The sequence below is a fragment of the Giraffa tippelskirchi genome, chromosome 2, assembly GCF_054371585.1.
Source record: "Giraffa tippelskirchi isolate mGirTip1 chromosome 2, T2T-mGirTip1v1.2.pri, whole genome shotgun sequence".
Classification (NCBI taxonomy): domain Eukaryota; kingdom Metazoa; phylum Chordata; class Mammalia; order Artiodactyla; family Giraffidae; genus Giraffa; species Giraffa tippelskirchi.
This window is the reverse complement of record NC_137276.1, coordinates 97,608,156-97,635,002: the sequence shown is the minus strand read 5'-3', so window position 1 is coordinate 97,635,002 and position 26,847 is coordinate 97,608,156. Positions and strand designations below refer to the sequence as shown.

Here is a 26,847-nt window from a genome sequence, read left to right as displayed (position 1 = left end):
GCCTTAAGAGGAACACTACAAAGCACAGCATAGTGGGGCTTCTCTTCCTGCTCACAGGACACACTCCCATCATTCTCTATTCTTGTATTCTTCAAAGTACTCTCTCACTCCTCTTGATGTTATAGTTAATAGCCTGACCTCTATTTGTGTGTGTGGATTAATACATAATGAATTTACTGCTTTTTTAAATAAAGTATTTTTAGAACAGTGTTAGCTTTACAGAAAAAAGTTGTGAAGATAGTACAAGGAACCCCCACATATATCACATGTAATTAGACCTATTATTAACACATTATTTGCATGATACATCTATTACAGTTAATGAACCACTATTGATACATTAACAAAAGTCCATATTTAATTCAAATTTTCCTAGTTTTTGTTTAATGGTCTGTTCTAGAAGCCCACCCAAGGGCTCTTAGACATATTCACATCATGTCTCCCTAAGCTCGTCTTGGCTGCAACAGTTTTTATTCTTTCCTGGTTTATGGTGACCTTAAAAATTTTAAGAAATTTTGGACAAGTATTTTATATTGTACAGGTATTCTATACAACGTTCCTCAACTGGGGTTTGTCTGATATTTTTCTCATGACTAGACTGGAATTATGGATTTGGAGAGGAAGATACGAGAGATAAAGTGTCATTTTTGTCACCTCACAATCAAGGGTATAGTCTAACACATGATTTATCACTCTTAATGCTGACCTGTTAGTCAGTTGGCAGAGGTGGTATTTGTCAGGTTTTCCACTGTACAGTTGCTTTTACTCTCCTTTCCATACGCACCATTTGGAAGAAAGTCTCTATGTGCATTCCACAGTGAAGGGGGGAGGGGCTATGCTCCACCTCCTTGGAGGTAGAGCATTTACACATACTATTTGATATTCTTTCAGCATGGGAGATTTCTCTATTCTCTCTCATTCATTCAATCATTTATACTAACGTAGACCTGTCAACATTTATTTTGGATTACAATTCAATGTGATTTTATTTTGTTGTTCAACTTGTTTCAGCTTTGGCCATTGAGAGATCTTTCAGTTTTGTCTCCTGTGTCCTTTTGACATATTATTGTGTGATAAATACACACATACTTCCTTGTGTGTATTTTTTATTTAGTACTTGGTTACTTTCTGGCAGCACAACATTTTCCATGCTCATACTGTATATTCTGTTTTCCAGTTTTAGAATCAGGTAATAGTCCTGGCTCCTTTTATTAGAGAATTTTATTAGGAAAGAAGATCTGGGCACTAGGTTTTGGTCCTTGATACTGAGTGCTCTTGCTTCTAGGCCCTTAAATAGGCAAAAGAATGAAATGTATGTTCCATATATATACACATAACTACAAATATTTCTGTATGCAATGATCTGTTATCTACATTAAGTTAAGCAAATTTTTTTTGTAACTGGTATCTCCAACTCTAATCCATTAGCATATGGATACTTCTTCCCCTTCTTCATCTACAAACTCCCACTCCAACAGTGAGAAATCTGGCTCTCATCAGTGTACTTACATAGCAGTATTTTAAGCCCTACCCCATGGGAAACAATTTTATGAACTAGATTGCAGTTCTTTTATGCACTGTGTACAGCAGTTCCTTTGACTTTAGTCTTACAGACTCATTTCCAAAGTTACTAAAGTCAGCAACAGAGTTAGATGATATTGATACACTCTATATTCCATCCTGGTATCCCCCCAACCTTATAAATGATTTTTTAAACACGTGAATTAATAAAATACACTTTTTATGAGAAGCTCAGTGGTTTTTGACAAACACATAGTGTCATGTATGCACAATTATGGTATAATAGAAAAAAAGTTTCACTATCTTAAAAAAATGCCTGTGCTTCACATTTAACCCTCCCACTTTCCCTTGGCAAATGCCAAAGAAATTTTTTTAATCACCACTACTGTTTTGTCTTTTACACAGTCATATAATTGTAGTCACACAGCATACATTTTCATAGTGGCATTTTTCATTTTAACAAAACGAATTAAAGATTGAGCCATGTCTTTTAGTGGTTGAATAGCTCATTTGTTTATCTGTAAACAATATTCTACTGTATGCATGTACCGTGTTTTGTCATCCATTTACCTAACGGTGGACATCCTGACCACCATTTTTGCCAGTTAGGAATAAAACTCCTATAAGAATTTACATGCAGAGTTGCGTATAAACAAAACTTCCAAATCCATTGTGCAAACACCTAGAACTACCAGATCATACAGCAAAACTATGTTTAGCTTAGTACAAAACTTCCGAACAGTCTTCCAAAGTAGCAACATCATTTTGCATTCTAACCAGCAATGAGCTCCAGCTTCTGTTGCTTCATATTCGTGCCAGGAAATTGGTATTGCCAGGTTCTTAGATTTCAGCCACTCTAACAGGGAGATAGTTAGTTGTCTTAATTCACAATCCTTGAATGATAAATGATTAAAGAATTTTCAACAAATAATTCCTCACATTACATTTTTCTGTTTGAATTACTGGTGAAGATTTGTCTCCTTATTAGTCTCTCCAACCTTGTACAATCCAACATCATAACCTCTAGCCTCACATAGCTGTTAGGCTAGTACAAAAGTAATTGTGGTTTTGCATTGTTGAACATTGCTGTTTGATATTGGAATACACTGTTAAATACATGTGATTATCATAGACATCATTTGAATGTACATTTCTCACTTTTTTTCCTAATGACTTAACACTTGCACTCTATTTTATATTTCTTTTACACAGAAAGCAAATTCTAGCGATTTTTTTTTTTTAATTTGAGTTCAAAATGGGTCATAAAGCAGCAGAGACAACTCACAACATCAACAATGCATCTGGCCCAGGAACTGCTAACAAACATACAGTGCAGTGGTAGTTCAAGAATTTTTGCAACTACACAAGAGCCTTGAAGATGAGGAGCACAGTGGCCAACCATCAGAAACAGACAACAACTAATTGAGAGCAATCATCGAAGCCCATCCTGAAACTCCAATACTTTGGCCACCTCATGCAAAGAGCTGACTCATTGGAAAAGACCCTAATGCTGGGAAGGATTGGGGGCAGGAGGAGAAGGGGACGACAGAGGATGAGATGGCTGGATGGCATCACTGACTCGATGGACATGGGTTTGGGTAGATTCTGGGAGTTGGTGATGGACAGGGAGGCCTGGCGTGCTGCGATTTATGGGGTCGCAAAGAGTTGGAGAAGGCAATGGCAACCCACTCCAGTACTCTTGCCTGGAAAATCCCATGGACGGAGGAGCCTGGTAGACTGCAGTCCATAGGGTCACTAAGAGTCAGACACGACTGTGTGGCTTCACTTTCACTTTTCACTTTCCTGCATTGGAGAAGGAAATGGCAACCCACTCCAGTGTTCTTGCCTGGAGAATCCCAGAAACGGCAGAGCCTGGTGGGCTGCCGTCTACGAAGTCGCACAGAGTCAGACACAACTGAAGCGACTTAGCAGCAGCAGCAGCAGCAAAGAGTTGGACACGACTGAGCGACTGAACTGAACTGGCTACATATTTTTGATACAAAGGTTAGGACACCTGTAGATATAGTCTCACTCCTGGACAAGAAATCATGGTGCTCTCAAATGAAAGAAATGGGTGATGTTCTGTATCAAACTTGCTTGACTGGTCCAGTTTCCAGTGATGCCATCTTAAGAACTGAGTCATACTGACCAGTGTGAAATAATATCTCATCTGTGGCTTTGATTTGCATTTCTCTAACAATTAGCGATGAGCATCTTTTCATGTGCCTATTGACCATCTATATGTCTTCTTTGGAAAAAGTATCTATTCTGGTCTTCTGCCCCTCCTTTTTTTGATTGAGCTGTTTGTTTTCATAATATTGAGTTGTAAGAGCTGTTTATATATTCTGGTTATTAACCCCTTGTCAGTCATATCATTTAAAAATATTTTCTCCCATTCCTAGGTTGTCTTTTCTTTTGATGGTTTCCTTTGCTGTGTAAAAGCTTTTAAGTTTAATGAAGCCCCACTTCTTTATCTTTTACTTCTTTTGCCATGGGAAACTACTTGAAGAAAATATTGCTACAATTTGTGTCAGAGAATGTCTAGCGTATTTTCTCTTCTAGGAGATATATAGTGTCATGTCTTTAGGTCATTAAAGCATTTTTTAGTTTATTCATGTACATAGTACATGGGAGTGTTCTAATTTCATTGCTTTACATATAATTGTCCAGCTTTCTCAACACAACTTATTGAAGAGGGTGTTTCTTTTCTTTTTCCCATTGTATATTCCTGCCTCCTTTGTCATAGATTACTTGACCATGAACACATGGGTTTATTTCTGGGCTCCCTATTCTGTTCCATTGATCTATATGCCTGTTTTTCATGCCAACATCACACTGTTTCGGTTACTATACCTTCGTAGTATAGTCTGAAAACTGAAAGGGTTATCCCTCCAGCTTTGTTCTGTTCCCTCAGTATTGCTTTGGCAATTCTGGGTTCCATATACATTTCAGGGCTATTTGCTCTAGTTCTATGAAAATGTTATGGGCATTTTCATATAGATTGCATTAAATCTGCAGACTCCTTTGGGTACTATGGACACTTTAACTATTAATTCTTCCAATCTAGGAGCATGGGATATCTTTCAATTTCTTTAAATCATTTTCAGTTTCCTTTATCAATGTATTATCATTTTCAGCATATATGCCTTTCAATCTGGTTAAGTTTATTCTTAGGTATTTTTTTACACAACTTTAAATGGGATTTTTCTTTAGCTTTCGCTTTCTGATATTTCATTTTAGTGTAAAGAAATGCAACAGAACGCCTTACAATGATCAGAATGGCTATTATCAACAAGTCTAGAAATAAATGCTGAAGAGGGTCTGGAGAAAAGGGGACCCTCCTACACTGTTGATGGGAATATAAACTGATACAGACATGTGCTGCAGTATGGAGGTTCCTTAAAAACAAACAAAAAACTAAAAATGAAGCTACCATACGATCCAGCAATTCCACTCTTGGACCTAAATCAGGAGAAAAATGAAAACTCCAATTCAAAAAGATATATCCATCCCAATGTTCACAGTAGCACTCAATACAAAAGTCAAGACATGGAAACAACCCAATTGTCCCTCAACAATCAACTGGCTTAAGAAGATGTGGCACATATATATAATGGAGTATTACTCAGGCACAACAAAAAATGAAATATAACCATTTGCAGCAACACAGGTGTACCTGGAGAATATTATATTTAGTAAAGTAAGTCAGACAGAGAAAAACAAATATTATATGATATTACTCATATGTGGAATCTAAAAACAAATTACAAATGCATCTATATGCAAAACAGAAACATACTCACAGACATAGAAAACAAATATGGTTATCAAAGGGGAAAGGATAAATTAGGAATATGGAATTAATAAATACAAACAACTAAAACAGATAAGCAACAAGGATTTACTGTAAGCACAAAGAAATATATTCAGTATCTTATAATAACCTATAATGGCAAACAATCTGAAGTATATAATCTGAATCACTTTGCTGCATACCTGAAACTAACAATATTATAGATCAACTATGCTTCAATTTAAATAAGTTAATACGAAAAAAAACAACAACAACAAAAAAACTTGAGTCTTTGCCTTAATTGGGAGGTTACTAATGCCTTAGAAACCTAGCCAGTAACCCAGCTCCCTGGAGCTAGAGTCCTATCCATTATCGGTTTGTCTCAGGGACTGAAATCCTATCCTTGAATCCCAGGCCATTGGGTGGGGCCCTCATAACAGGCGCCAGGCAATACAGGGGCTAGCTCTAGCCCAGATGTAGCTCATGATCCTAGAGATACAGTTTCCCTGGTAGAAGATGATCAGCTTACTCCATTTATCCCAGCTATTACCTGCCTAGTAAATCTTTCTCCTACTAATGGAAAGTGGACCTCCTCCCAAATATGTGCCTCGATCGACTATGCATGGCTAGCTTCTAATGTCTTATCTCACAGAGGCTCATTTATTCTACCTCTAAGAATTTATGCTTAATAGCCCAACTGACAGTAAGTCACTTATCAAATATGCATAATGTGAATCTAATCATGAGCAAAGAGACATGCTCAAATTGATTCAATCTACAGAATATAAGATATTAGACAATTTCTTTCACTTATTCAACACAACTTTTCTTTCTATATTCACTGTCCAGTTACTATGTGCCAAAAATATTAAATAGTTGATCCTTCTATATAGCAGCACACATACCTTTCAAAAAACTCAGTGTTTAAAATGTATTTTTCAACATCCTAATATAATTCTGTCATTTGGTGGTGAAGAAGGGACACTGAAGCTTCAAATCCCATAAATCGTAGTGCAAGTGAGATATCTATGGTAGACAGAGTTCAGATATTCATTGCTATAGGTAATTCAAGGGACACTGTGGGAAAAAAGACATGAACGAATATCTGGGGGGCTGGGGGGGGCAACTTCCTAAAACAAACCCCTGACTCAATGTATAAAGGAATGCATTTTCTGGAAAACAGACTCAGGAATTAAAAAGGCTATATACATCCTTCACTTTGTGAAAATGATGCAATTTAATGTCAGAGTTTAGACCAATCTTTAGAACAAATACTTTACTACAACCCTATACTACTTAATTTAAACGTGTATCCACACTTCTGGTCAACTATTTTAAGTTGGCATAGTTGGACAAGAGGATTATCCAAAACTACTCTATCCTGAAAGTTCTCTACAGGAAACTGCAGTCTATATGTACAATAACTTTTCTACAAACTTTAAGAAACGGAGAGATAAACTGACTTTTCTTTTCATTCATTGTGCCTAATGTAAATTTATTCATAACGTATGACTATAAAGTAATCCCCATCCTTTCACAAATAATGAATATCAATATCAACATATGTGGGGTAGCTTAATGTAAAATCCTCAGAAACTACCAACTGAAATAGAAACACAACTAACTACAGTAAACTATAGCATATTTAAAAAAAAACTTCTCATGGAAACTTGCTTTAAGATAAATATTGGAAGGGGTCTATGAAAGGAAAAATAACTTTCACTGACTGATAGTCAGGGAAAACGTCACAAAAGAGACAAGCATAAAACTGAGACTTAGTGAATTAAATAAAATTAATAAAATTAGTTAGATTAGCATAAACAGAATTTAGGAAACAAAGATTTCAAAAAGAAAATAAACACCATGAGCTCAGGTACAGAAGTGAAAAACCACAAGCCATATACAGAAGGACAAAAGAGATGTATCTGACTGAATAAAAGGTTATGAGTTTAGAAGCACAATAAAATAACAGAAGAACATGCCCTCCCCCAATAAAAAGGTGCTTCTTAATATTCAAACAAGTTAAAAAAAAGGGGGGAGTCAACTTGGCAGTAATTAAAAAAATAGGATGGAAAAGGGAAAAGTTTAAAAACAGGAAGGTAACAGTATAAAGTCCTATAAAGTGAGGCCTAAAGAAAGGAACATTGGAAATGTAACAAAAGGGACAGATGTATAAGACATTATGGAACAAAAATTCATGAGACTTGGCATCTCATTAGATATAGGCTGGAAGGGAAGGGATTTGGGATGAGGAAATTCAATGGTGACTGCTGGGTTTTAATTCTAGATTCCTGGAAAAAATATGGTATCTTTTAGCACAATTAAGGAAGCCAGAACTAAATGTTAGTCTGTAGAAGAAATGTTCAATGAAAAAATTTTCAAAATAAAACAACAAAGCTGATTTGTCAAAGAGGAGATTAAGATACAAATCCAACTGATAAATACATTTCCAAAACTGATCATAAATGCAGGCTTAAGCTACAAAAACTATACTAAAAAGAGATTTCAATTGCTTAGAAAATTAAAAAGAGAAAAAGTGGTATGGAAAATGACCAAGAGGCAATTCAGAGAAGAAACACAAATGATCACTATTGCAGAACATATTGATGAAATGTTACAGTACTTAAAAATCAGAAAAGATTTCACAATCAGTATATTCAAAAGTAAGATAGGTAATGCCATATATTTTGTTGTGTGAAAAGTAACCCAGTAACATATATCAAAAACTTTCAAAATATATAGCATATCTTTTGAGTAATAAATTCTACTTTAAAGAATCTAGACTAAAAAGTACCTATGGCTCTAGAACAAAATTTATTCTTGAGACGTAAGTTTATGTCTGTATGGTTTAAATTAGTAAGCAAATTTTAACATATATGCTAAAGAATAGGGAATTCATTAAATTAGATAATTACACACAGAATACTATGTACTGATTTAAATTTATAATATATATATCATAAAATTCATAACATTATAAACAAAAGTACCAATGAATTTAGAATATCTGATTTTCAAAAACACATTCACCTGTTAACCCCTACTTCTGATACTCATTGTTAATATTCTGTTGTATATGCTATGCTAAATCTTCTATGTGTATGAATATATGGACAGAAAAGTAAACATTGTATCTCTTTTTCTACTTTTCTTTTTCTACTATTCCTACTCAGCCTAGCAAACAGAAAGTTACATAATGTTAAGAATATAAATACTGGTTCCCACTTAAATAGAATGGAAAACAAAAAACATAATAAAACATTAAACCAGAGACTAAAGACAGGTGAGGTTACAGTTATGCTGATTTACAGGACAACTAAAAGCAACATGAAATCCTAGACTGGATCATGAACCAAGGGAAAAAAAAACACTTTTTTTCTTTTGTTTAGGGCATTATTCGAATATCAGGCAAAATATGAATGAAATGTATGTACATAAGGTCAGTATTATACAAATATTGTTTTCCTGATTTTTCAAACATGTACTGTGGTTGTGAAGAATATATCTGATTTTAAGAACATGTATACTAAATAAAGTACTAGGAGTAAAGTGGCATCATGTCAACAAATTACTCTCAAAGAGTTAAAAAATAATAATTGGCATATAATAGATTTGTGTATATAAATGTATATTTACATTTATGCATCTATATATATATATAGAGAGAGAGAGAGAGAGAAAATATGATAAAGCAAACATTGAACCTTTTAACATTTGGACAATATGCATGAAGAATCTGCACAGGAATTCTTTGTAGAATTCTTGGAATTCATCTGTGACTGAAATTATCTCAAAATTCAAAAAATTTTAGAAACTAAGAAAAAAAACAATGATGATTCAGCAAAATTAAACACCATTCATTAACTCAATAAACACTCACTGAAGTCAAACACAAGTATACAGCAGTAAACAAAACCAGATAAAAATCCCTCACTTCCTGCAGCTTACCTTCTAATACGGGGAGACAGACAATGAGTAAATAACTAAAGGACATACTATGTTCAGTTCAGTTCAGTTGCTCAGTTGTGTCCCACTCTTTGCGACCCCATGAACCGCAGCACACCAGGCCTCCCTGTCCATCACCAACACCCAGAGTCCACCCAAACTCATGTCCATTGAGTCAGTGATGCCATCCAACCATATCATCCTCTGTCGTCCCCTTCTCCTCCTGCCCTCAATCTTTCCCAGCATCAGGGTCTTTTCCAATGAGTCAACTCTTTGCATCAGGTGACCAAAGTATTGGAGTTTCAGCTTCAACATCAGTCCTTCCAATGAACACCCAGGATTGATCTCCTTTAGGATGGACTGGTTGGAATCTCCTTGCAGTCCAAGGGACTCTCAAGAGTCATCTCCAATATCACAGTTCAAAAGCATCAATTCTTGGGTGCTCAGCTTTCTTTATAGTCCAACTCTCACATTCATACATGACTACTGGAAAAACCATAGCGTTGACTAGATGGACCTTTGTAGACAAAGTAATGTCTCTGCTTTTTAATATGCTGTCTAGGTTGGTCATAACTTTCCTTCCAAGCAGTAAGCGTCTTTTAATTTCATGGCTGCAATCACCATCTGCAGTGATTTTGGAGCCCAAGAAAACATACTATGTTAGACAGCAATAAGTACTACAGAGAAAAGGGAGAACACACACACACACAGAGAAGATGAGGACAAAAAGGGGAGAAAACACACACACACACACGATGAGGACAAAAAGTCTCTTGCAGTAGGAGGAGAGATACGAAATTCTAGATATCATCCATAAGGGAGGCCCCACTGAAAAGATGACACAGGACTCTGAGGCAAGGAGCACACATGATAGGTTTCAGCAAAAGCACATGATAGCTTAACTCAGCATTACAGTAAAAAATGATTGATGCAATTTGAAAATCAATTACATAACATATGTTGATAGTTTAGATATAGGCTGGGAAAGAAAGATTCAAAGATGACTACATGGTTTACAGCTGAGCAACTAGAAGCACAAAGCTGCCATTATGGAAAAGGGTTGAGCAGGGGATAGGAAGCATGAAAGTTTGGTTTTTTAAAATATCTTGGGACCATTAAATAGCTAAATGATGATTCTCAATGGATACTAGATGTGGTCTGGAATCTAGAGTAAAGTCCAAGCTGGAGACATAAATCTGGGTGACATGATCTTAGAGAGGGTGTAGACAGAGAAAAAGATGTCCATTAATTCTTAATAAAATCACAGAGGTAGAATAAACCTGATATTATACAGTGTTTGTTTGGAAATCAATAATTATTTGAATTGTTGTTCTTCAGTTGCCCAGTCACGTTTGACATTTTGCAACCCCATGCACTGCAGCACACCAGACCTCCCTGTCCTTCACCATCTCCCAAAGTTTACCCAAGTTCATGTCCATTGCATTGGTGATGCCATCCAGCCATCTTATATTCTGACGACAACTTCTCCTTCTGCCCTCAATCTTTCCCAGCATCAAGGACTTTTCCAATCAGTCGGCTGTTCACACCAGGTAAGCAAACACTGAAGCTTCAGCTTCAGTCCTTTCAAGGAATATTCAGGCTTGATTTCCCTTAAGATTGACTGGTTTAATCTCCTTGCAGTCCAAGAGACTCTCAAGAGTCTTCTCCAGCACCACAGTTTGAAGGCATCAATTCTTTGGTATTCTGCCTTCTTTATGTCCAGCTCTCACAACCATATGTGACCAGAAGGAAGATCATAGCCTTTACTATACGGACCTTTGTCAGCAGAGTAACGTCTCTGCTTTTCAACACACTGTCTAGATCTGTCGTAACTTTCTTTCTTTCTTTCATCAGCAGAGTAATGTCTCTGCTTTTCAACACACTGTCTAGGTTTGTCATAACTTTCCTGCCAAGAAGCAAACATCTTCTGATTTCATGGCTACAGTCACCATCCGCAGTGATTTTAGAATCCAAGAAGAAGAAATCTGTCACTACTTCCACCTTCTCCCCTTGTATTTGCCATGAAGTAATGGGGCCAGATGCTATGATCTTAGTTTTTTAATAGTTCTAAGCCAGTTCTTTTACTCTCCTCCTTCACCCTCATAAGAAGCTCTTTAATTCCTCTTAGTTTTCTGCCATTAGAGTGGTATCATCCGCATATCTGAGGTTGTTGGTGTTTCTACTGTCTATTTTGATTCAGGATTGTAAATCGTTCAGTCCGGCATTTCTCATAATGTGCTCAGCATATAAACAAACACAATGACAGCAGACAACCCTGTCGTACTCCTTTCTCGATCCTGAACCAATCAGTTGTTCCATACAGGGTGTGAACTGTTGCTTCTTGACTCACGTACAGGTTTCTCAGGAGACAGGTAAGATGGTCTGGTATTTCCACCTCTTTAAGAGCTTTCCACTGTTTGTTATGATCCACACAAAGGCTTTAGCACAGCCAATGAAACAGATGTTCTTCTGGTATTCCCTTGCTTTCTCTATTATACAGCAGATGTTGGCAATTTGATCTCTGGTTCCTCTGCCTTTTCTAAACCCAGCTTGGACGTCTGGAAGTTCCTGGTTGACATAATGCTGAAGCCTAGCATGCACGATTTTAAGCATGACCTTACTAGCACAGGAGATGAGTACAACTATCCTATGGTCTGAACATTTTTTAGTACTACCCGTCTGGAGAATTGGGATGAGGGTTGACCTTTTCTAGTCCTGTGGCCACTGCTGGGTCTTCCAAATCTGCTGACATATTGAGTGCAATTCTTGGATAGCATCATCCTTTCAGAGCCACAATAATAACAAGTATGAATTAGGACATCTGCAAAGTAATAGCTCAGTAAGAAAAGTCTTTGAAATAATAACATACTGAAAAGAAACACCAAAAATGAGATGTCTCCTAAGAATTTAGAAATAAGGAAAATAATGCTGTTCAAAGCATTAGTCCTTATACAATTTGTTTTCATTTCACTGAGTAAATCAGTAAAATCAGAGATCCATGAAGTCCTTTTAACAAGAATGAACAATAACAAAGAGTTTATCAATCAAAACTTAAAATTGTTCAAAATGGCGCCAATTGATGTAAAGTGCCCAAGCTATCTTCAGAACAGGTACTGTGGCGTAACAAATATGATCATTCTGACAATTATACCACTTAATTATAATTAGCATCTTGGTGTTTCGGCATTCTTGAGGGAAAGTTTGGGAGGTAGGTTGTGAATTTAAATCCTAGCTTTGTTCCTTATGCAACAATGTGACCTTAGGCAAAATATCACTTTCTTTTTTTGTTTTCTACTTTGTAAACTGCATACAAGACCTATTTAACAGTACTGGTGTGAAGATTAAATGACATAAAAAACATCAGTGTAGTACAAACCCCAGAGTAGAAACTCAGGCAGCTCTTTTGTTTCCAAGGTTAAGAAATGGCTCTGAGTCAGGTAAAAATATAAAAAGCTATGTGACTAATGAGTGTGACTATAAGGACTAGAGTCTAACACATGTTTCTATAATGCTACTATCCTATGATGGTTGACAGTTTTTCAATTCTAGAAACATGGGATAAACATGTACTATTTATATATTAGATTATGTAGTAGCAGTTTCATTAAAGTCAGTGCTAGTCTTTCAGTCATGTCGGACTCTTTGCGAACTCATAGACTGTAGCCCACCAGGCTCCTCTGCCCATGGAATGCTCCAGGCAAGAATACTGGAATGGGTAGTCATTCTCTTGTCCAGAGGATCTTCCCTACCCACAGACACAACCTCGGTCTCCTGCACTGCAGACAGATTCTTTACAGTCTGAGCCACCACGGAAGCCAATTTCACTAAAAACAAAATCTTATTTCTAACCACAAAAGAGCTAAGCATTTGGATACACAGACTCCTTTTCATCAGGAAAGCAAAACATTACATGAATATAGCTGTAGACAAGTCACAACTAAATAGGTTATAAAAATAATACAACAGACTGCTGAAGGGGTGATAAATTCTGTTTAGGAAAAAAAATAAATAAATAAAGGTGTTCTTGAAGAAGACAGCACTTAACCTGAATCATTAAATAAAGAATTTTGACTGGAGGGGAACAAATTCAAGAAAGCAATCATGTTTGCAGTTTATTTTACTATTTTCAAGCAACTTTAGTCTTATTTCAAAATGTGTACTTATAAACAATGAATCCTAGAGAAAGCAATGTGACTTGCCAATAGTCTTAGAAAAATCATATAGTAGTAAGACAAACTAAAAGAGTTTACCGCTTCTAGGTACAAGACTCTCATTTTGTCCAAAATGTTTCTTAAAGGAATACCATAGCACCAAATACTTCTACAAAATTAAGGATTATAAAGAGTGCCTATAATATATGTCTTTTCCTCCACTATTTTTTACTTTACATAAAGGCGAAGGATAAAATCAAGTGTAAAGAAAACTATAGAAGTCTTCATTCTATTCCTTTCTTTGTTGTTGTTAGACTGTCCTGTAAAGTAAAAGCTACGGAGTTTCACTGAATCTAATTAGAAACTGTGGCAAACAGATAAATATTGACAGAACAAAAATAACATAAAAAACATTTTTAAGTCACTACAAAGGACATACATATCTAATAACTGGTTAAATAACATAGCCACTGATTCCATAGGTAGATCATGAGTCAAACCGACTAACTTTTAAAAGATAATATTTATGAGATGATTATAAACTTTAAATGTGTTATTTGGTGATTTTACTAAAATACTGTCATCTTGCATTATGAGAATGATATTGGTTATTGTTTAGTTGCTAAGTCATGGAGTGATGTTTAAAAAAGAGAGAAAGGAAGCCCTTAGATACATTCTAAAATATTCAAAGATGGAATGATATCTAGAATAACCTTCAAAAATAACACAGGAAAGAAAGATTGGCAATGACTTGATAATTGCTGTAACTTGGGTTTATTATGACTTCCATAGAAGGTGGCTAAATTTTTCCATAATAAGACCTTTTATAAAATAAAATTTTAAAACTGCAATAACAAAGTCAACTCACCTTTATACTCATAAAGGTGAGTATAAAATAATACAAGCCTTAACCCATTGATACAGTGATACTAACTACTGTCTCTGACGGTACTACTTTCAATTAAATGACTGTGTACTCATCTGACATAAAGATACCATACAGTAAGAACACCTAGAGCTTTTCTAAACTTCTCAATCATATGTAAATGAGAATATATTCTGAGACTGAACTCAAATACTACAAAAATGCATACTTAAAGAGCTCACAAGAAATCAGAGCTGCATCTAAAAATAAAAAGCAAGGAAATCATAACTACACCTCATTCCATGTGGATCATCTTCCCAATCCCTTCATATGGACTACCATTTATTTATAAGAGAGGTATGGAAAGCAAAAAAGATACAATTAATTTTCTTTTTCTAACCACTGCTAAGCCAATTTATGAAGCAAAGTTTCTAAGACATTCTAATAAGTCAGTGAGATTTTTAAAAGTATTAATAGTATTATAATTAACAAATAGCTCATATCAAGAACCTTTACTTGGTAACCATTACAGAAACAAAGATGACAAGTATATACATACTGGAGGCCGGCCAGGTCGACCTCTTTTTCTTTTCCCTTTGACCTCTGTTTCTTCAAGTTCGCTGCCAGCATCAGAATGGGCAGTAGTCTCATTAGTTGAATCTCTAGAAAATATGATACATTATTTTAGTGAACAAATTAATAAATACATACCTATTAATAATACAATGCAGCTCTCTTCCTCTAGCTTTCTTACCTTTTGCTGTATGTACACATATAGCTGATTAAAAGTGGTTTATACTTTCACGTTCAGAAAAAATCTTTAGCAAATTGAAAACATTACCCCCCCTGGTTAATATCAAGTAACAATGAATAAAATGATTTTCCAAACAGAGAAATATAGACAAGGAAAGGACTGTGGAAATGGCAGCTGCTATACAAAATATAAATGCAAAATACATCTGCAAAAGACTAATTCTTCAATATAAAAAAAATAAAGGCTTGGGAGGAACTTTACTCATTTCATAAAATAATGAAAGTGTGTTAGTAAATGTTTAACAATGGCACTTCAAAAAATCTACACACATAAAGTATTAGACATGGTACCAATATAAAGGAAGTAGAGCACACAACTTACAAACAATAATAAAATGCACAATATTCTTTATTATAAGTTCTATCTAGCTAACAGATTCATATAAAATGATTTTGATAATTTTGTGAAACTCTTGTATCCCTAGCTAATCTATGGTTTCAACTGATGAACTAACAGGCTTTTGACGTGAAAGACAGTTAATACCTTTGTGCATTTTAATGAATAGAAAGCAAAAGAAATGACAAAGCCATCTGTTGGAACTTCACTCACTGATCAACGCTGTGAGCATCTTCTTTACTGAATTGAATACGTGATAGTTCTCAATCACTAGGAAGGATATGTCCTCAAATTTTTGTGGTTTCATAATATAATGACTAAAGACCTGATACATCTTTAAGTTTAATCTGCATTATTAACAATTTCTCCATCACTTTATTGAGTCCACAAACAACAAAACAATAAACTGAGTCCTGATTTGTAGTGTTTGCTGATTTTCATAAAGTGAATACTCTTACCACAACCAAATTCAAACTACCAAAGTGACATCACCAAATACAGAGTTGAAAAGTAATTAACAATAGTAGTACACTACTACAAAGTATTTCCACCATACATGGAATAGGTGTAAATAAAAACCTTGAGAGCATAGAAAATAGTAGGATATAAAATAATTAGGAAGTGATGAGTTTTGAGCATTTACTTTTATTTTTAATAGGATTTATTTAATTTTAAGCTTGTCTAATTTAACTTTCCATAATAGCTATGTTATATATGGGCTTTCCAGGGGCACCAGTGGTAAAGAATCTGCCTGCTAATGCAGGAGATGTAAGAGACGCAGGTTTTACCCCTGGGTAGGGAAGACACCCTGGAGGAGGGCATGGCAACCCACTCCAGTCTTCAGGCATGGAGAATCCCATGGACTGAGGAGTATGGAAGGCTACAGTGTTCCATAAGGTTGCAAAGAGTTGAATACAACTGAGGAAACTTAGCACGCACACATGCATGCATGTTATATTTAACAAGGTCACAAAATTCCTGGAAATTTAATATTCAGCTCTGCAGGCCAATACAGACTGGCCCTAGCATGGCATTAGAAATACATGTATAATATTAACAAAAATATCTTCACTGAATTCTACACTACTAACTGTATCTGTATAAAACTGCAAATAAGAGGAAGGGTACAAAGCAAATGGTAAACTCAACTCACAACTTAATATTTCTGAAGCTGCTCCACTGAAGGCTCTTGGTTTCATTCTCTGTTTTGATCCCTTAAAGCTCATCTCATTAGTATCTGCTCTTCTCCCTTTAAGCGGACCTCTCTTGGACATCTCATCCAATTGATGTGGAACTTTTATGCAATGACTTCAGTATATTATCACTAGACCTATCTGTAATTCAAGATTTTCAACTGCATGTGTAACATACTTCTTTGCATACCATCGCAAATTCACCAAATAATACATATAAAATTAAGTCCAATTATGACTTATTTCTAGCTCTCTACTCACAGCAATACCACTAAATAACTAATTTATTAATACCCAAATTTGCACTGTTTTATAAACTTATTATTGTCACCATTACCCTGTCTTACTCAAACCTACAATCATATCAGTCTTCCTCTTAGGCCATCAGTTAAAAATCCTCCTGAGTCGCCCTCTATATACTAATTCCTCTTCTCATTCTTTTTATGATTACTACCATAACCACAACTTCTTGAATTAATTGCAACTTATCTCTCTGCTTCTAACATTTCCCTGTCCAAGCCACTCTACACACTACTGTCAATAATATTCTCATATCATGTTCCTTCTTTCTTTGCAAATCTTCAAAGGCAATTTGGTATTTAAAACTATAAATAATACTGATCTAGTCCAAGGGTCAACATTTTCTTTAAGGGATATACAGTAAATATTTCAGGCTGAAAGATATGAAGTTCTCTGTATCGGATACTCAACTTGGGGACCATAGCATGAATATGGCCACTCATAATACATAAATGAATGGGTATTGCTATGGTCCAATAATATTTCTAAAAACAGGTTTCTGAAACAGTATCAGTAGTCTTTCAATCACTGATTTAATTAATAATAATAGATCATACTGCTTTTTCTCCTCACTATAATCCAAACAGACCATTTAGCATATACTGTGTGCCGGTTTATAGACATTACCTATGCACAAAACCTTATTAAGGCAACAAAATGATGTCTCAGTTTTACAGATGAGGAAATCTGAAAACGTGATAATCCTGTTCATATTCACACAACTATTAAGTGGGAGGGTCCACTTTGATCTCAAGGTAAATGTGAATTCTCTATCTCCATGGCAGGATACCTGAATGCAAATATTATGTTTAGTATTTCTCTTATGTGGACAGAATACACTAGTGCTTTTGATGCTTATAGAAATCTCCAGGCAACTACAAAAGCAAATTTGTTCCAAGGATACAAAATGTGTCCCATTAGTAAAATTAATTTAATCCTTCAGCAATAGTTCACTGACAACAGAAAAAAGTAAAATTGTTTTTTAATTCTTCACACTTCAGCCAGCTTAAAAGATGAAAGCTATTACCAACAAACAACTAACATACTTCAATCAGTATATGTATTTCTTATTTATTAGAATACATGATATATAACTATGTTTTTTAATTTCAAGCAAGATATAAGAATACAAGGAAGAGTTTCACTTCACTATACCCTAACTCTGAATTTCAATCCGCAGAACAAGATCATTAAGTTTTATCAGTACTGTCATAAATACTTATTTCTGGCATATATATACATAAATACAAAGCAATGTCTACATTTTAATTTTTTAAATTTATATTAATAGGAATTTTCCTACAAATACAAAGGATTCCGAAATGCTACTCTGTAATATGTTCCCTATCTGTGAGTACTTAGACTGTCTCCAGTTTTTAACTACTAAAAACGGAAGTGAAACAACTGTCCCTGCACAGTAACTCTATTCAGTGCAGTTCAGTTGAGTCGCTCAGTCGTGTCCGACTCTTTGCGACCCCATGAATTGCAGCACGCCAGGCCTCTCTGTTCATCACCAACTCCCGGAGTCTGCCCAAACCCATGTCCATCAAGTCGGTGATGCCATCCAAGCATCTCATCCTCTGTCGTCCCCTTCTCCTCCTGCCCCTAATCCTACCCAGCATTAAGATCTTTTCCAATGAGTCAGCTCTTCACAGGAGGTGGCCAAAGTATTAGAGTTTCAGCTTCAACATCAGTCCTTCCAATGAACACCCAGGATTGATCTCCTTTAGGATGGACTGGTTGGATCTCCTTGCAGTCCAAGGGACTCTCAAGAGTCTTCTCCAACACCACAGTTCAAAAGCATCAATTCTGTGGCACTCAGCTTTCTTCACCGTTCAACTCTCACATCCATACATGACCACTGGAAAAACCATAGCCTTGACTAGACGGACTTTTGTTGGCAAAGTAATATCTCTGCTTTTAAATATGCTATCTAGGTTGGTCATATCCTTCCTTCCAAGGAGTAAGCGTCTTTTAATTTCATGGCTGCAATCACCATCAGCAGTGATTTTGGAGCCCCAAAAAATAAAGTCTGACACTATTTCCACTGTTTCCCCATCTATTTCCCATGAAGTGATGGCACCAGATGCCATGATCTTAGTTTTCTGAACGTTGAGCTTTAAGCCAACTTTTTCACTCTCCTCTTTCACTTTCATCAAGAGGCTCTTTAGTTCTTCTTCACTTTCTGCCATAAGGGTGGTGTCATCTGCATATCTGAGGTTATTGGTATTTCTCCCGGCAATCTTGATTCCAGCTTGTGTTTCTTCCAGCCCAGCGTTTCTCATGATGTACTCTGTTAACTCTATTACACATCAATAAATACCTCTCTAGAATAGGCACAGAAAGCTGGATCAAGGGCTATGCAAATTCAAACTTCAAACAAATTGCTCTACCAAAAAGCCTGGAAATGACTACTGGACATAAATAAAGAGAATAGAAAAATCATGTTAAACCTTATAAAGTCATTTTTTAAATTCCCTGAAAACTCTGTAAATTCTGTCTTACTCTCTCCATTTTCACTGTAATCATTTTAGCTCAAGTTGTTATTATCTCTGGCCTGGACACTGCAACACCTTTCTCCTAGTAAAACGCCTCGTTTCTTCTGTTGCCTTTTCCAATCAAATCACTATACTGTGTACTAAGAATGATTTTCAAAGTATATATCTTATTATATCTCTCTCATGATTAAAACTCTATAATGATTTCCTTCTATTTCCAGGGGAAAACAACCTCAAAATTCTTAATTTAAGACTTAGCAGGTCCTATACAATATAGCCCTACTCTACTTGCAAGCCATATCTCACCCCACTCTCCATCTTTAATCCTGAAAAAAGAAAAATCACAGCTTTATTTCAGTCCCTCAAACACACTGTGATTCCGCCTATCACGATTCCTCCTACCTCCCTACACTTCTTCCTTAGAAAAGTAGACTAACTAAAGGCATGTGTTAAAATTCTAATAAAATCCTCCAGCTAACCTTCAAAGCACCAATGGCAGTTTATATTTATATGTTGGTGATTATTTGATTAATATCTATCTATATACGCTTCATGGCAGCAAGGACAGAGTGAGTCTTTTCCACTTGCTCTTTCTCCTCAAAGCCAAGCATAGTTCCCTGTACTACAACATTTGGTGGAATAAACAATATGTTGTAATTGGCAATATTTAATAATGCTTAATAGTAAAGCTTGCCTTGTGGCTCAGACAGTAAAGAATCTCCCTGTAATGCAAGAGACAAGGGTTTGATCCCTGGGTCAGGAAGATCCCCTTGAGAAGGGAATGGCTGGCCATTCTGGTATTCTTGCCTGCAGAATCCCCTAGACAGAGGAGCCTGGAGGGTTATAGTCCATGTAATCCTGGAGGGTTACAGAGTCAGAAAGAACTGAGCGATTAACACTTTCATATGGCTTTTAGCATGTAAAGTAATTTGGATAGCATTCTGTCTTAAAACTCTGGAGGAAAAACGGAAGGACAGGATACCAACTGGAATGTGACTACAGTTTCTTAGAAAAAACACATATAAATAAATGATCTGGAACTATAAAAACATATAAACAATTATGTAAACTGTTGGTCACTTTCATTATATCTCAACTGCTGTTATCATATACGACCAGAGTATGCAGATTCCTACTTCGGAGCCTAATGAAACCTATAAAGGAAAAAGTATTTGCCATTACATGATCACATTTCCCAGAGAATCGAAAATAAGATCAAATTCCAGATATCTCCTATAACTCCAACAAAATCTAATTAGATGCCACCAGAAATGCCAAGAGCAACTCATCAATTACAATATCAATCTCAGGGAAAAGAAGTTCTGGCATGGGGTGGGAGGGTGATACGGGATAGAGGTATACAAACTCTTGTCTATAAATAGCCAAACAAAATATTTCTGTTTGCAGGTTAATTTTTTCTCTAGCATATAAACAATTCTGCAAAGGAGTCAGTGTGATTTCATTTCATTAACACTTTATTTACAAAAGAAGTTGGCATGTCAAACCAGCCCATGGTCACAGTTTCTGCTGAATCCTAAAATAAGACAGTAACTTTTTGGTTCAGTAACATGGACATTACATACTGACATTACAGTGGAAGGGCTATAGATGGATATAATAATTATACCCTCTAATAGATCTTTCACTTCAAACATATTGCCCAATTATCAAAGAACACATTTCATGTCTCATTAATAAAAGTATTTTGATACAGAAAAGTGTTACATGCATTTAAAAAAATAAAAAGCTGTAATACTTACTGTAACACTGGCAACTCTGAAGTAATCATTGTTGCAAAGATCTTTCCACAATGTAGCAAAAGAATCAAGTGCTGTACAACTCAAAACTTGCAAAATAACCTCAAAGGTAACCCTGTTAATTAAAAAAGAAAGAAAGAAATTATTTTTCTAGTTTACTGATGTATAGTAGACAAACTGTAAAACAGTTACAGCAAGATGATTTGATATATGGACACACAGTGAAGGGCTTCCCTCATTGAGTTAATTATAATTAGTACATCCATCATCTCACATATCTTCTTTTTCTGGCCCAAACATTTAATAAATTCTACTCTTTTAGCAAATTTCAATTATACAAGTGTTATCAACTACAGTCACTTTATTATACATTAGATCTTCAGACCCTATTCATTTAGAACAAAGTTTGTACCCTTTCACCAATCGCTCCCTATTTCTACCACATTGCCCTTGGCGACTACTTTTTCCATGAATCTTCCCGCTCTATTGATATCACATATAAGTGATTTCATGTGATATTTGTCTTTCTCTGTGGTGCTAATTTCATTAGTATAATGCCCTCCAGGCTAATCTAAGTTGTCTAATGATCAGTTGTGTTTTTTTTTTTAAAGACAGTAATATTCCACTGTGTGTACACAGAGACAATCAGGTTTTCTCTATTCATTCAGTCCATGGACACATAAAGTTGTTTCCACATTTTGGTAATGGTAAATAATGCTGCTGTAAGCATGAGATAAATATATCTATGTGTTTGGGATAATGATTTCATTTACTGTGGATAAATACTGAGAAGTAGGATTGCTATATAATATTATCAGTTCAGTTCAGTCGCTCAGTCGTGTCTGACTCTTTGCGACCCCATGAATCACAACACGCCAGGCCTCCCTGTCCATCACCAACTCCCAGAGTTTACCCAAACCCATGTCCATCGAGTCAGTGATGCCATCCAACCATCTCCTCCTCTGTCGTCCCCTTCTCCTCCTGCCCCCAATCCTTCCCAGCATTATGGACATCACCAGATGGTCAACACAGAAATCAGACTGATTATATTCTTTGAAGGCAAAGATGAAGAAGCTCTATACAGTCAGCAAAAACAAGACCAGGAGCTGACTGTGGCTCAGATCATGAACTCCTTATTGCCAAATTCACACTTAAATTGAACAAAGTAGGGAAAACCACTAGACCATTCAGGTATGACCTAAATCAAATCCCTTATGACTATACATTGGAAGTGACAAATAGATTTAAGGGACTACATCTGATAGACAGAGTGCCTGATGAACTATGGACAGAGTTTCATGACATTGTACAGGAGACAGGGATCAAGACCATCCCCATGGAATCAAGATTGCTGGGAGAAATATCAATAACCTCAGATATGCAGATGACACCACCCTTATGGCATAAAGTGAAGAACTGAAGAGCCTCTTGATGAAAGTGAAAGAGGAGAGTAAAAAGGTTGGCTTAAAGCTCAACGTTCAGAAAACTAAGATCATGGCATCTGGTCCCATCGGAAGTAGATGGGGAAACAGTGGAAACAGTGTCAGACTTTATTTTTTGGGGCTCCAAAATAAATGTTGATGGTGATTGCAGCCATGAAATTAAAAGACGCCTACTCCTTGGAAGGAAGGTTATGATCAACCTAGATAGCATATTTAAAAGCAGAGACATTACTTTGCCAACAAAGGTCCGTCTAGTCAAGGCTATGGTCTTTCCAGTGGTCATGTATGGATGTGAGAGTTGGACAGTGAAGAAAGCTGAGTGCTGAAGAACTCCAATACTTTGGCCACCTCATGCGAAGAGTTGACTCATTGGAAAGACCCTATATATTATATATAATACAATAGTCTTATTTTTAATTGTTTTCTAGAGATTGTACCAATTTACATTTCCACTAACAGTGAACAAGGCTTCTGTTCTGTCCGTATCCTCAACCAGAATATCTCTCTTATCTTTTTGATTAAAGACATCCTCACATAGGTGTGAAGGAATACCTCTGATTTTCATTTCCCTGAAGATTAGTGATGTTGAGTACCTGTTCATGTAGATTTTGGTTATCTGTGTATATTCTTCAGAAAAATGTCTATTTAGGTCCTCCGAAAATTACTTGAGGAAAAAAATGAGTATGTCAGAATATATAGACTACAATCAACAGTACTACCAACAGTACTACCAACTACCAGTACTACCAACAATCACACTCCTTTGTATTTACCCAAATGAACTGAAAATTTATGTCTAGATAAAGGCCAGCATAAAGATATGTACAACAGTTTTATTCAAAACTGCCAAAACAGAGAAGAAAGGTGAAATTTAAGAGGTAAATGAACAAATAAACTGTGGTACATAGAAAATACAAAATATTACTTAACACTTAAAAGTAATGAGCTATCAAACCAGGAAAGGACATGGAGGAAGCTCAAATGCATATTACTAACTAAAAGAAGCTGATGAGAAACAGCTACAGCCTATATGATTTGAATGACATGGCATTCTGGAAAAGGTAAACTATGAAGACAGTAAAAATATCAGGGATGGCCAGATATTATGGGATAGGAAAGATGAATAAGTGAGACCAAAAGATTTTTAGGTCACAGAATCTATTTTGTATGATACTAGAATCATGGGTAATCTAAACTGTACATTTAAAACAAAACCCATAGAATATATAACACAAAGAGTGAACCCTAATGTAAACTACAAACATTGGGTGATAATGACATGTCAACGTGGGTTCACTGATTGTAACAGATGGATCACTGTGACGTGGGATGTTAACAGTGGAAGAGGTTATATGTATGTGGGAATAAGAGTTATGGGGGATCTAACTTCTATTCAATTCTGCTGTGAGCCTAAAACTTATCTTAAAATTAAAGTTTATTAAATAAAAAAAAAAAAGTAGCAGACTGAGACAAAACAGAGCATCCAAGACAGGCCATGACACAATACCTAACAGAATAACACATAACTAGAATTCAGAAGGAGAGAGAACCAACAAGGCAAAAACAAAACATTTGAAGAGGTTGCAAAGAGCTTTCCAAAAGTAATTTGAGATTTTAAAACACAGAAGAAAGATCAAAGAATTCCCACAAATATTCTAAAATATAAATATTGGTAAATATGAAGAAAATTCGAAAGGAAACAAAAGAAACATAATTCCTCACATACAGAGAAACAAACAAAAAATTCTGATCAGACTTCTCGGTAGAAACTATGCAAGCTGATTAAACAAGTCCATTCTAAAATCAATCCTGAATATTCACTAGAAGGACTGATGCTGAAGCTGAAGCTCCAATTCTTCCGCCACCTGATGCAAAGCCGACTCACTGGAAAAGACGCTGATGCTGGGAAAGAGAGAAGGCAGGAGAAGGGGACGACAGAGGATGAGATGGCTGGATGGCATCACCGACTCAACAGACATATGAGTCTCAGCAAACTCCAGGAGATGGTGAAGGACAGGAAGCCTGGAGTGCTGGGGTCCATGGGATCAGTCACTCAGTTGTGTCTGACTCTTTGCGACCCCATGGACTGCAGCACGTCAGGCTTCCCTGACCATCACCAACTCCAACAATGTAAGCTGAAAGACAGATAAGCATTGTTTGAAATGTGAAGTGGAAAAAAAATCAAGAAAATTGAATTGTAAATCTTTCAAAAACAAAAGAAAGAAATAATGTCATGGAAAATGGAGGACTAGGAAACCTTAATTAGCATCTCTAGTAAAGGAACTTTTGTTGTTTTTAGTTATTAAGTCAAATCCAACTTTTTTGGGACCCCATGAACTGTAGTCCACCAGGCTTCTCTGTCCATGGGATTTCCCAAGCAAGAATAGTGGAGTGGGTTGCCATTTCCTTCTCCAGGGGAAATCTTCCTGACTCAGGGATCAAACCCACATATTCTGTATTGGCAGGTGGATTCTCTACCATTGAACCACCAGGGAAGCCAGAAGCAACTCTTAGTTTGGCCAAAAAACAACAAAGCTCATCTCTTATGAACATCTGAAATCTAATAAAAGTTTATGATAAAGAGAAGAGTGCCTAAGAGACATCTATTATATCTGATAAGAGAGCACAGTAGTATTTTTGCTTACTCATATGCCATCTCCATATGCCCTCCACAAGGGCAGCAGACCAAGTTACTGGTGTGGCTTGCTGGTACCCAAGAGAACACCATGAACCTGTTCTCTAAAATTGTAGCAGAGTGTTTTGAAGAGCTTCCTTTTTCCTTTTTTGGAAAGACTATTATCTTTCAAAAGCATTTAAACACACAGTGATACAAGTAGCTGTCTGGTGCAAGAGAGTGGATTGCATAAGCATCAAACAATCTAAAAAGCCTCAAAATAAAAAAGGGGGAGGAGAAAGATATTTGGGGAATAAGTACTTTAAAGGGGTATCACATATGCAAGGAAATGGAGAGTACTAAATGAATGCTCAGGGCTGGATGAATTCTTAGAGAAGAACTAGGGAGTACAGGCTTTCAATTCTAGGTGATCTTTGCTCTCCGTGAAAGCACAAAGTGACTACTAAGGCAAAGCTGTAGGCAGCCTGCCTAATTTTTGAAGAATTACCTCAGCTAATAGACAATCTGCAAAAAAAAAAAAAAAAATGAAAAAACAAATTACTCGTTTCCAACTTCCATTAGAAAAAGAAATCTGGAAGATCACTGCTGAACAAGACAACAAAATTTTAGGACCCACACATGACAAAGAATACAGTCCTTGCAAAAACCGGTTAGCAAAGCAAATAAGGAGATGACTGTAGCCCTCAAAAAGACAACAGTAAACCATGGGGAGGAGAGAAGAATCTAGTGTCCAATGTTACATTGGACATATTGAAAATGTCAAGTTTTTAATAACATCAAAAATTCAAAAGGCATACAGAGAAATATGAAATGATGTTCATTAACAGGAAAAAAAAATTCACAGAAATCACCTCCATCTAAGCCCAGATATTGAACTTAGACTTCCAGAAGTAGATAAACAAAGAGAGACAAGAAAGAATATCTGAAGATACACGGCAAAAACTTAACCTATTTTAAATACATAAATCTACATAATTAATAAGATACATGAACTCCAAGAAGGAGAAATTCAAAAGAGAGTCTCACAAAGGTACAGAGAATAAACTATTAATAGTAGTTACCAGTGGGAAAGGGTGAAGGGTGGTAATATAGGGATGGGGGAGTGGGAGAAACAAACTACTGGGTGTAAGATACATTTAAACAAATATTAAAAAACATGACGAATATTGCTAACATTTTATAATAACTGTAAATAGGAAGTAACCTTTTTAAAGTCACACAGATACAAACTATAGTTGGCTCTTGAACAGCAACAAGATTAGGGGAACTGACTTCCTGCACATTCAAAAACTTCATGCATAACTTCGCAGTTGGCTGGCCATATCCATGATTCTGTATCAGTGCTCAACCAACCAGATTGTGAAGTACTTTACTGTTTACTGAAAAACACCTGTTTAACTAAGTGTGAACAAGTGCAGTTCAAACCTACTTGATTCAGAAGTCAATTGTACAAACTGTAAAAGCCAGATTAATGAAAGAATCTTAAACAAAGAACAAAAACAAACAAGCTGACCACATACAAGTAATCCACAGAATCCACCATAAGACTAACATTCAATTTCTCATTAAATATGGAAGCCAGAAGGCATTAGAATGA

At 35.9% G+C, this 26,847-nt stretch overlaps 1 protein-coding gene across 8 annotated transcripts in view; it reads right to left on the bottom strand.

Annotated features, from left to right (window-relative positions):
* STAG1 (STAG1 cohesin complex component) overlaps positions 1 to 26,847 on the bottom strand; it is a 483,951-nt gene that overhangs the window by 298,988 nt on the left and 158,116 nt on the right. For all 8 annotated transcript variants that reach the window (XM_081569675.1, XM_081569672.1, XM_081569671.1 and 5 more), the window contains 2 exons: positions 21,177 to 21,288; positions 14,835 to 14,937 (listed from right to left, as the gene is read on the bottom strand). In XM_081569675.1, coding sequence (XP_081425801.1) covers positions 14,835 to 14,937; positions 21,177 to 21,205 — 132 coding nt within the window. In that variant the 5' untranslated portion in view covers positions 21,206 to 21,288. The remainder of the gene's footprint in view (positions 1 to 14,834; positions 14,938 to 21,176; positions 21,289 to 26,847) is intronic.